Below are 12,478 nucleotides of genomic sequence, written 5' to 3' on the forward strand. Positions count from 1 at the left end.
CACAAAAAGATAAACTTCTAAGTGAAGTTTTCAAGGCTCAAATAAAGAGAAAATAGTATGGGTGTGTATATTATAAACAAAAAATTAACAAACGGTTGTAAAGTTTACGCTTGATCATTACGAAACCACACATTAGTTGGGATTTTGCAGTGGTAATATAGCTTTCTTCTACATTTTTACTTCTTATATTTGCTGGCAGATAAATACATGACAGTAAATACTTTTAGGGGTAAACTTCATATACAAAGTTTGAGTGTCGAACGAAAAATTAACGATATGGTGTTTGGTATTACCACTCTATTGTGCTAGCGAGGAAAGGGGATTGGAAGGAGAGTTATACTGCCCACTGCCTCCATTAGAAAGAGCAGGACCCACCGTACTATTTATGAAAATCCCAACCTCCTAGTTGGGTCTCTATATAATTCCCAGGAAAAGCGTAAATGTTACGTTTTTTCGCGACCATATTGGCTTATTGTACTGAAATATGGTTGAAGAGAAATGTATAATGCAATTTTTAGGCAGCAAGCATTTAACTAAGGTTTTATTATTCATAATATTGTTATGAATTTGTTACATTTTCATCGAAATAAAATGCCTCACAATAACTCCAGTAAGCTCGATCACTGGATTGCTAAATAAAATTCACAAAGTAATGGCATCAAAACTTGCTTGCTTTATTGAATCACTTTATTCACGCTTAACTTAAGACCGAATACCCTGTACCTGGACACCTTTGCCTATATGCATGTGATTAATAACGAAAAATGATGGAATAGGCCTTTTCCATCCGCCACTTCTCTGCTCAATTAACTTAACGAAAAATTTGTATGTGAAAGTAACAACAAAGTTATCGAGTAGCATTCGCCGCTAACGAGTATGGCTATAACTCATTAGACTGGTAGAGCTCACTATCGTAAACATATTTCATTTAAGGCAGCTCTATTCCAGCGTTGCCAAAGTATGTTCATTTATACCAGTTGCTTCATCTATTCACCGCTTGACGAAAAAGAACAGGTATTTTGTTGTTGTTTTCACATTCAAACTTTTCGTTAAGATAGTTGAGCAGAGAAGTGGTGCATGGAAGAGGCCTTATCTTACAAACACATGTAATTTAAGGCAGCTCTATTGCAGCGGTGCAGAGATATGTTCATTCATACCAATTGCTTCATCTGTTTGCCACTTGCTAACGCTAGGCGAAAAGAAGAGTGCTTTCGTATGCAAATTTTTCGTCAAGTTAATCGAGAATAATGATAGCGAGCGAAATTTTCCGTAAAACACCAAAATGGAGGAAAAATTTTTTCTAATAGCGGTCGCCCCTCGGCAAGCAATGGCAAGCCTCCGAGTGCTTTCTGCCATGAAAAAGCTCCTCATTAAAAATATCAGCCATTCGGAGTCAGCTTGAAACTGTAGGTCTCTCAATTTGTGGAACAGCATCAAAATACATGCCACAAATAGGAGGAGGAGCTCGGCCAATCACCCAAAACGGGTGTAAGCGACAACTGTATATATATATAGTACATATTCAGATCCAATGCTACTAGAACTGCCTCTCGCAGTTATTTATATGCAAGCGTATTAAATCCGAAACGCAATCAGCTGACACGGTAAAAATCAAAATTTCTCAGATTACACACGTACACGTCGTTCATAACCTTCACACGTACACGATGGTGAGCTTTCATTTACATGACGCCCTCATAAGATTGTACGTGTCAGCTCACACGTAACGGAAGTTTACGTCGGTAAGTGTGGGCAGCTTAAAAGGAAACATCAGAGCCAGACGACAAGAAAGAAATTGCCAGAAAATACGACGTGATACATCTAGAAACAACTTTAGTTATTAAGCATATGTACTTTAGTCTAGTTTATGACTTTTATGAAAATACGAATAATGATAGTGAATTCAAATAATGAAATTTCGAAAATTCTTCGAATTTGGACCATTAGGTAAACGAAAAATTATGACATCCACAGGACTTTTAATATAGCAATATTAGGCGAATAAATCAAAAAAATAACAACAAGGCAATTGAAAAAGTCCATTGAAAAATTCATGTACATAAGATTGATTAATATTTGTTATTATAGACATTATGAGTTACATTTTATACTTTGTGTAATAAATGATAATAATAATCAATATATGTAGACGGTTCGGGTGCCTTGGAGCTGTAGCAAAATAATTGATTTAAAAAGAAATGTATGATCTTAAACTTCTATGACGTCATGTTTTTAATACATAAAAACCATCTTAAGTAAAAAGAAAACAAACTGATACTGAGTAAAGTGTTCAAAGCAACAATTCGGTATATTCTCCATATTTCCTTCCAGAGCCAAATTTTTTCTCATAACCAAATTAGCTATTCAATATAAATTTCACCCTGAGCAACTCTGCATGCTGTATTTATGTGATTATCGATAACTCCGTTAAGTTTGATCGCTCTCATCTGGCAGCGCCTTTATTAACAAACAAACGTCAAAGGAAAATTGTGTGTGTCTGGTGCCTGCGAATGAAGAAAAAACCCAACTCAATTTTGTAACTTCATATTTTTTGTACAAAGCAGAAAATATTTTTATTTGCGGAAATTATCACATTCTTAATAAATGAAGTGCATCGGCAAAGAAAGTGCATAGGAAAGAAATTTATATGCGAGCAAATACTAATACGGAGCAGGCATGAGTTTTGCAAGTTGAAAAACTGGAAAGATGAATTAAAAAGGGGGGAAATTGGAGTCTATTTTCACTGCATGTCCTCACCAGGTAGTGCAAGAAGGTAGGTGGGTCAAATGGAAGGAGTGTTATGGGTATAAAGATATTTTGTGAAACAAGAGGGGTGGGGCGAATTAGCGGCGACCTACGCGAGCTAGCAGTGTAAAGCGCTGATGAATTTTTGTGAGCCGATCGCGTTTTGCAGTTGATGAATGGGGAAGTGAGTGTATTCCTAACCTCAAAACTGCAAAGTGTTCGTTCGGCGTATTGACAGCAACGAATCTCGTCGGCTGTTGTGTGTCTGCTATGTATCGTTACGCGAACGGGGTACGGTCGGTGGGCTATGCGATATGTAGTGAGCGTGCACCGTGCGGCTAATGTGGTGATGGTCGCAACGACGACGTCAACGGCCGAAGTGGAAAAACTACTTCACAAATCGGGTTTGTTGAATATATTCCTTTTTTCTTATACTTTTTCGATTCGCCAAAAACGTGATTATGGCAATAACGATGGGATGGCACGGAACGAATAGCCCCTCTGGTATAGGGGTCGGCCGATTATGCGAGTGTTTTTACCACTTTTTCCCCCCCGTTCAGACGTAATGATATTCGATTATGTGCACATGGCAGCGGTCACAGTGTGCTGTCGTTTTTACAAAGCGCCTGCCACCGCAGCGTGCTGCGCGTATTTAGCATTCCATTCAATATCATTTTTGATACTTGTCGCTTTTGCTTCTAAAAACTTACATACAAATGCTGTTGATACAATGTTTTACAACGTTGATCATACCATTACTTTGATCACTGTTACTGTTATTGAAAGTTACTAAGCCACATGGTCCAATGCGCGACGTTGCTGACTTATCATCGTCACCACTTAAGCGCCGTCGTCATAACCGTAATCGTAACGTCGAAGCTAAGCGAATAGCTCTGTTGTATTGTAATTTCTTTTGAAATTTTTGGAGAATTAAACATATTTTTTCAGTTTATGCAAATCAAACTTCATTAAGAGGTCAACGCGAAACATAAGCGAGAAGAAACTAATGAATATTATAAACCGATTTAAAAACTTCGTAGGTAGTTTCTCCTTCCGCCTCTCTCTATGTGCATCTAATGCTATAACAACAACGTGGCGAACAATCTATGCGATACATCTATGTAGCAATTCTGCATCATAGGATCGTGTTGTCATATATGTAGATTAATCTATAGTTTTTACCTTGTTTCAGTTATTTGGTTGCTTGACTCCATAATTAAAGAGACTGCTCGTTAGTTACCGCTCATATTGAATACCTGACATCGATATATTGTTAATGAAATTAAAATTATATTAAGTATATTTTAAATGATCTGTGTATCACAAGTTTTTTATTTTAAAATGAAGAAAAGTAAAATCGTAGTAGTAGATTCAAAATAATGATTCTTATAATACTTACTCAAATATATGAATTGATTTATTTACAGTATGTAATTTTTTATTGCAGATTGCTTATCCATATCCTCTCTTATCAACGATTTATTTGTTATGCCTGCAGTTTCTATAAGCATTGTGTGCGCAGGCTATTCTTTCAAATAAATTAAAAAGAAGTCAGCGACGCCACTTCCAAAAAGCAGTAACTATATAAAAATTCAAAAATAGATCTGAATTTTTGTAGACCAAAAGGTGCACATTATAAGTGGTAACTCGAAATATTAGAGTCGCATAATAAAAAATATCTTTGCAACAATGCATATAAAGAATTTACAACACGCTCATGCGGCTTCGGCTGCAATGGGCAATTGCGAGATTGTGATTGTGTCATCATCGCCGAATAATGCTGCAGCGAATGCTAACAATAACAACAACAACAACAATACTAATAACAGCAACAATAACAATGAGAATACCGCGGGATCACACCATCAGCAGCAGCAGCAATCTCAGCAACAACAGCAGCAACATCAAGCCACAACTACAACAGAAATTCCAATTCCGTTCAATGTGCATCTGGCTGCAGCTAATTCAGAAGCACATGTTGCCGCACAAGCAGCCGCTATGGCTGCGGCTCAAGCGGCAGCCGCCCAAGCTGCCGCCGTTGAACAACAAGCTGCAACTGGTGGTAATGGTGGTAGTGCTACAACTATTTTGCAACAACACCCCTTGGCACACTTAGTGGCTTCAGCGGCACATAGTCCAGCACTCTCAGAACAGCATTTTGGGGGGCGTGAAGTGGTGGCAAATGGACATAGTGCTGGCAGTAGTACGAGCGGCGGAGGTGGCGCGGGCAGCGGCGGTGGAGGTGGTAGTGGCAGCAGTAGCGGGGGTGGTCACGAAAAACCTTTCCTTTGTAGTGTATGCGACCGACGATTTCGACAACTGAGCACGCTCACAAATCACGTGAAAATACATACCGGAGAAAAACCATACAAATGTAACGTTTGTGATAAGACCTTCCGTCAATCGTCCACACTAACAAATCACCTTAAGATACACACCGGTGAGAAGCCGTTTAATTGCACCTATTGTCCGAAGCATTTTCGACAATTGAGTACACTAACGAATCATGTAAAAATCCACACTGGTATGTATTCGGTGATAATAGCTAAGTAAAAGATAGATCAGTAAAAATACAAAATAAATTGTTTTCACTTTTTTTAATTTAGGTGAAAAGCCCTTCGAATGTGCCGTTTGTAAGAAACAGTTCCGTCAATCCAGTACCCTAAATAACCACATAAAGATCCACGTAATGGACAAGGTGTACGTACCAGTTAAGATAAAGACGGAGGAGGAGGAAGGATGACTAGAGGATATGGTGATCGCAGGCACCCATCAGCGGCCTGTGAATCATCATCGCAATGTGATTACAACCACAATACAGGCACCGGTAACAACTGCGGCTGCTGTAGCGGCCGCTGCTGCTGCGGCCAATCACCACCAACATCAGCAGCAGCAACAACAACAACAGCAACATCACCAGCTACAACAACACAACCATGCAAACACTCCAAACAATGGTAATACGATTATAGCAACCGCTACCGCCGCTGCTCCGTCCAATGCAATCGAACATTTTAACGTAACATCTATTGGTGAATTGTCAAACGTTCAATTGAGCAGTATCAATGCGCAGCTAGTGGGTGGTACTGTCACCGCCGATGGCAATTTGGTGACCATGGGTGGCGTGGTCATCGGACGTATACATCCTGCATCATTGCAAAGCAATGGACACACTTTACAACCGCAATTACGCACTACCGCGCAGCCGGCCACCCGGGAAGAGCTGCAGCAGTTGGGTGTGATTAAGGTGGAGTCGCCAGCAGCTGAGTTTCAAAATGAAGGATGAGTCGAGTATGAGTTGCTGCTTGAGTATATGCTCAAGGAAGACGAGGAGGACTACGCAGCCGCCTGCAGCGAAAATAAACTAAATGCTTTTAATAATGAAGTGAAGGATGGAGCAAAAACCAATGTAGTTTGTAGTGATGGTGCTGCCAGTAGTGAAAGTGCTGGTAGTGGCACGCTTACAAGTGCATGTGGCGGCGGAGGGCGCAATTAAAGCAAGTATTTGATCTTGCAGTTGTAGTTGTTGTTGCTATTGTTGCTAGTTATTTAATCAGATATACAAAAGTGAAGAAAAGCAAAATATCATCACATAAATACAATTGTTGCCAACAACAGGCCCGTCATCATGCTGATAATGTGATTGTAATAAAGTGACACAATTCCAACATGCGGAAAATGAAAAAATTACATTACATTGGATTATATACCATGATGCACCTGAGATTGTGGACGCTTTTCGAAACTTATTCATTAAATACACAAAATTAACGAATCAATTAGTAATAAAAAAAAAGTTATGAAAATCAAAGAAAAAACAAACCTCTGTAGCCGTTAAGCTAGAAAGTAGCAACAAACAAGAAAAGCAAATGAAAAGATAATAGAAAAGAGGAGTAAAATCTAAAAAATATTAATAAATATTGATAGGGGAAATTTATTTTACGGGGGTTAGTTAAAAATCAAGCACAAACTGCTTAAAAATAATTTGCCGTGTTCACTGGAGTATATTTTGTAATGAAGTTGGTTATAAATTCTAAGCGCTGTGAGAAAACACTAAACTCCATTTATACTTTTTTTAATTTAATCATGTTCTAAAAAGTTTTTGTCATAAAAATAAATAATTTGTGAGATCAATATTAGTGGAGTGTATTTTCATAATTAATTAAATCTGTATTGTATTCTGCTATCATACATATGTATGTATATACATGTTTACAAAACCAATTAATTACAAATTATGACAATAAACTCCTAGAATACTACTCGCGCTTGAATCACACTCCATCAAATCGGAATTTATAACGAAAATCATGGCATATTGGTAACTCTGAAATGTGGTGGAATAAATGTAATATAAATTCGTTATAAAGGCTTATTTTGTATTTTAGTTTTATAATACAGCAAATGAGACTTGTTTGTACTTGAAGCTAAAAAAATCTACTTTAGGACGAAACTTAAACGAAGTCAAAAAAGAAGAAAGTTCTGTATACATAAGATGAAATTGCTTTATGTTTTTTTTTTGTTTTGCTTCTAAAACTACAACAGTTATGTTGAAGATTTGTTGGAATTGTATGAAACAAAACCATATTAAGGCAGATTTTATTTATTACTAAGTTTAAAATAAAGTTTTGAATTTTTGTAGATATAAAAGTTACAAGTATTTCCACTATTTTGTTGGTTAATGAAATTATTATAAATTATTTCATGTATATTGGCGCAGATGCGTAGTGGAAATGTTAAATTTATTCTAAATATATCTTACTTGAAAAGAAAAGAACTGTAAATGAAACTAAGAAAACCTATTTTTTGTCCATAGCAACTTTAATTTTCTAAAACAAACTTCAGGTAGGGAATTACTAAAATAATGGGAAATCAAAGCAGTGAATCCAAAACGTTGTTAATATTCCTACAGATAATAAAATAAATTTAAAAAAATGTTGAGAATTTCGATGCAACTGAAAATTACTAGTCTATCTGTTTCTTATACAAAATTATCTTTCGGAATTTCTCTAAGTTCTGTTCATTCTACAGTATTTCATGGACACTTGAATATTATAATTTAGTTGAGCTGTGCACAATAACTAGCGCTTTTTTTTAAGATGGTTTAAGTTTTTGCTTATAAGTACCATAACTGATTCATTCAAAATGAGTGCAGAGGTCGTTTTTGTTCATAATCATCACCTTTGGGCCTAGAAAACACAGTAGATGCTATTGTGCGGCATGAAATACTTTGAACTTTTAAAAGGCTTTGGCGCATGTGCCACAGTATAACATCATTATAGCTATGTGCATATGAAGGTAGTTGCTCCTTGTTAACGAATTGTTTGCGCCATACAGTCAAATGAAAAAGTCATCTATAGTAAGTGTTCATCGTGTATCAAAAATACGTTAAAGTATGTATATATATATATATATATATATATACATATATGAAGATACTTTGATTAATTCCCTGTACCACATACTTGGTGGAAGTAGAAGAGTGTGAAGGAAATATGTAATTAAGAAAGAGGTAAAGTTGTAGCGGTATATGTAAGTTCTGTTATACGAATATTTAAGGATTATAGTGTGCGGCGATGGCGTCGCTACGCATCGAGAATAGACATAGAAGAGGAAAGACTAGTAATTTCGATTAGCCAAAGTCTGAAATTATGGTTAGTCGCCATCTCATTTGACTTTGTGATTGTCAAAGAGATTGACACAACTGATAATTAATAACTGAAACTGATAATAATAAATACTAATATTAATTAAAAAAAGAGTTTAACTAGCACTTTGATGCCCAAACGTTTTCCTTTTATTTTGTAAAAACAAGATCGTAAGAGTTACACTAGACAATTGCTTACTTGTAAAAATATATAATTACACACACGATTTAAGTACGAATATATGTATGTATATGTTAATATTTTCCGATTGTAAACAAAAAATATTTCGAGACTATAAAAACTTACGGAAAAAGATCACGCCTTTTTTGGATTTTCTTTTATTTCAAAGTTAAGTTCCAGCGTAAAATGTAAAAATGTAGGCTTTTTAATTTTAAAGATATTTGAAAGAACCGGCTACATAGTTTAAAATATTCTTAATATTCCTTAGCTGTTTTGGATACATAAATATATACATGGATATACGAGAAAAACTTCAAACGCACTGGGTAGTTTGCTGTATTGATTCAAAACGCTTATTCTTTGGGATAATTTACCTGCAAAATGTACTGCTTATTTTGGTAACCTGTATTAGATGTGTGTGTATTAGCTTCTGAAAATAATTTTCTGATTATCTTTTAAAAAACAAAGTGAAAATTAGCTACAAAAGATATACCATCAATCGAGGACTAAAGAGTGTGGTAAAGCTGCTGGAGTAACAATTTTTAGTCGGAAAATCCAGAATTCCGAATAGCTTAGATCGACTTGCCTTGCAATTTCAATTAGCTGATGTGCTACGGAGCACACATGTGGGGTGACCAGTTTAGACTTTCAAAATATCGACGAAAAAAGGTGCCTCCCAAAGCTCAAATTTTCGGTAAAATAATGGTACATTGTCTGATGAATAAATAATTCAAGAGAATTTCCATTCCTCCCAACGACTATTCACAGCTTCAGAGGTGGTACTTGACAGTGCCGAACATTATCGTTGCCTTAACTACAAAAATGACTAACGAGGATTTCAATATAAAATTATACGCTTCACAAATCTTGTTAGGTAGCTCAACTTTAGGCGAATGCAAAGAAGAAGCGAAGATATGTTGTTGTTGTTGAAGCAGCTTAAACATTCCCCATACAGGTATGCTGCTGAAGTGACAGTCCTTCACCGGATGTAAATCTGGGTCGTTCCGATTACGTAGAATCGATTGTCGTGGGAACGAACTAAGACATACTAGTTCACAAATTTTCAGAGCAACAGCCATCAAACCGCAATTGCTTCTTAATCTGCGACTTTCAGTGATTTTTATAAACCCTTTTTGGGTGTTTGACCGAACTCCTCCTCCTATTTGTGGTGTGCGTCTTTATGTAGTTCCACAAATGGAGGGACCTACAGTGTCAAGCCGACTCCGAACGGTAGATATTTTTTTTATGAGGAGCTTTTTCTTGGCAGAAATACACTCGGTGGTTTGCCGTTGCCTGCCGAAGGGCGACCGCTATTAGAAAATACGTTCTCTCTGAGTCCCGAATGGTCGTCACGCACCAACCCATTCGGCTACGGCGGCCGCCTTTAATCCTTTTCGGATTAATGATGTTAAAATATTAACTGTATAACGAGGCTATATTATTATTAAAAATATATACATATGTACATACACAAAGTTATAATTGGTCTTATATTATTTGCTTAAACGTCCGTATACAAATATTTGATATTTCTAACTTTCCCAATATATCTTTCCAAAAGAAAATGTTATTTGTCCTTTTTATATTATGTTGAAATTGTTTCATATCATTAATTAACAGGTTTGTTCCCGTACAGCAATGACGGGGTACGGAAATTAGAGAATAAACGAAAAATACTCTCGCAAAGACACAATTTGAAATGAGAAAAAGTTCTAACCTTAAATTTAATAAAAGTGTGATTTTTCGGGAAAAATGAATTGAATATTTAGTGAAAAATAAAAAATTCTTCTTCTTAATTGGCGCGATAACCGCTTACGCGATTTTGGCCGCGCCAGTCGTTTCTTTCTCGTACTAACACACCAAGTGAAGCCAAGTCCTTCTCCACCTGATCTTTCCAACGCAGAGGAGGACTTCCTCTTCCTCTGCTACCACCAGCTGGTACCGCATCGAACACTTTCAGAGCCGGAGCGTTTGTAACCATTCGGACGACATGACCGAGTCAGCGTGGCCGCTGGATCTTTGTTCGCTGCGCTATGTCTATGGCTTCGTAAAGCTCATACAACTCATCGTTCCAAATCAAAAAACTCAAAATATAGTAATTAAATCTTGATTAAGGAATATGATACATTTAACAATAGAACTTATCCGCGATCTGATATGAAGAAGTCAATTTCCTTATACTTAAATTGAGGAGTATTCACTTCAGGCTACTAGGCCTGATAGCCTAAATAAATCATAATTATTTACATTGTGAAGAAATTTCTGATGTGGAACTACTAATGCAGAGACTTCAAAATATTTTCATATTTTCATTTTCATTTAGCAAATTTCGAAATAGCTTCCTTATTTACAGATATCAAAATCTTCTGCATGGGAAAATAATAATTACATATATTTTTCCTTTAAGAAGTAAATAAAATTTGCCTATTTTGTTTTTATTCATTTTCTTTTATCCTTCCGAATCAAACATATTTGACGCTTCGTACATTTTCGCTTGTAAAGTCTTGCCCGTTTCGTGCAGGAAGAAAATTTGCTCTTCAATTTTCGCTAGTATGCTATTTTTGAGTACAAAAACGCTCCCTGAGTGGTTTCGCCTACTTCGATGAGTATGAGAACCAACCATGCTTTAATTAAAAATAAATCAGCTTGGATTAAATTTTCCGTTTATTACTACTATTTAATTTTAGTGCTTGAATACTTACTTGTAGTTGAAAAAATGAGTGCCATCACTTTTATTCATCATTAACCTCTTCAGACTTTCGGTACAAATCTGTTGCATACCTTTTCCATTTTGCTCTTAACAGAATGTGTATGTGTTTTTACATGTGTGTGTGGATAAAACATAAGTTTGATAGTAAATGATTAGGAATTTAATTACAACCGCATGCCTCGTTAGGTGAAAGTCTTGTAGATATTTGGCGCTGAAGAGGTTAATTTCATTTTAATCCGGCCTAACAATTCAAAAAGCAAACTTTTTGTAAAAAATATCTGAGAACTCTTTTTCCTTATTTATACACAAAAGTTAAACTGACTGTGAAATAGACAAAGATATTAGAGCAGTTTCAACAGTGATCTTAATAGAGGTTACCCACTTCTGAGCCGTTTGCCGCATTCTTTAAGAGCGTGTCATTCAATCCTTGAGAAATTTTGGGAAATATTTATTTATCGGCCAAGATGACTTTCATTCAAAATTAGGTTATTAATTAATTAAATTATATTAATATAAAATTATATAATTTAATTAATTCATATTTAATTTAATTCCAAAATAAGAGCCGTCTAAATCAGGTACGTTGCTAAATCAAAGATTAGATTTGGTATAGTTGTATTTCATCCGGTTTATTTCCTTATTTTTTATAATACATAATTAATTCCTAATTTTTCGGTTATCATTTCTTGAAATATTTTTATCTAAAGATACACTCGCAAAATTATCACTAAAAAATACAACAAATCGTTTTTTTTTAAATGATTATAAATACTTCGATTCTGGTCTACTTTACAGGCAAAAGTTATAAATTTAAACGCAACATTTTCCAAAAACAGCTTCAATTAAAAAATAAAAATAGCTCTCACAAATCAAAGTATACGAAATATATGTAATGCAAATCCGAAAAGCTTATGTGAACCGCCAGAATTAAATTAATATTGAATTATTGCTGATCAAATAAAAAATAATGTATGAAATATTGTAATTAAATAGCTATTAAGAAACTGATGATGAAGAATCTCAAATATACCATATGTAACTACTTATACAGGAATAATTACTCAAGTGTGCTGTTAAAATTGCGCAAAATTTGAAATTCAAAGATGTTAGTGCTATTTTAGAGAAATTTAAAATCAATATAAGAAACTATATTTTGTTTAGTTTTTTTTTTCAAATTTCAAGAAAGCGCTGGAAA

The 12,478-nt window shown here is 35.4% G+C and overlaps 2 protein-coding genes across 2 annotated transcripts; both read left to right on the plus strand.

Moving 5' to 3' along the window:
• Positions 1 to 2,451: 2,451 nt before the first annotated feature.
• Positions 2,452 to 5,488, plus strand: LOC128859927 (adult enhancer factor 1). Its single transcript, XM_054097084.1, has 3 exons — positions 2,452 to 2,773; positions 4,193 to 5,269; positions 5,352 to 5,488. The coding sequence occupies exons 2-3, from the start codon at positions 4,435 to 4,437 to the stop codon at positions 5,486 to 5,488; spliced, it is 972 nt and encodes a 323-aa protein (XP_053953059.1). The 5' UTR covers positions 2,452 to 2,773; positions 4,193 to 4,434.
• A 9-nt stretch (positions 5,489 to 5,497) lies between these two features.
• On the plus strand, positions 5,498 to 8,709 carry LOC128859928 (ecdysone-induced protein 78C-like). Its single transcript, XM_054097085.1, has one exon. The coding sequence runs from the start codon at positions 5,498 to 5,500 to the stop codon at positions 6,029 to 6,031; it is 534 nt and encodes a 177-aa protein (XP_053953060.1). The 3' UTR covers positions 6,032 to 8,709.
• The last annotated feature ends 3,769 nt before the right edge of the window (positions 8,710 to 12,478 follow it).

Source organism: Anastrepha ludens, chromosome 4 (genome assembly GCF_028408465.1).
Source record: "Anastrepha ludens isolate Willacy chromosome 4, idAnaLude1.1, whole genome shotgun sequence".
Classification (NCBI taxonomy): Eukaryota; Metazoa; Arthropoda; class Insecta; order Diptera; family Tephritidae; genus Anastrepha; species Anastrepha ludens.

Coding starts and splice junctions, on each gene's coding strand:
- LOC128859927 (XM_054097084.1), top strand. CDS start 4,435: ATGCATATAAAGAATTTACAACACGCTCATGCGGCTTCGGCTGCAATG. Junction 5,270..5,351: donor TCATGTAAAAATCCACACTG/GTATGTATTCGG, acceptor TTTTTAATTTAG/GTGAAAAGCCCTTCGAATGT.
- LOC128859928 (XM_054097085.1), top strand. CDS start 5,498: ATGGTGATCGCAGGCACCCATCAGCGGCCTGTGAATCATCATCGCAAT.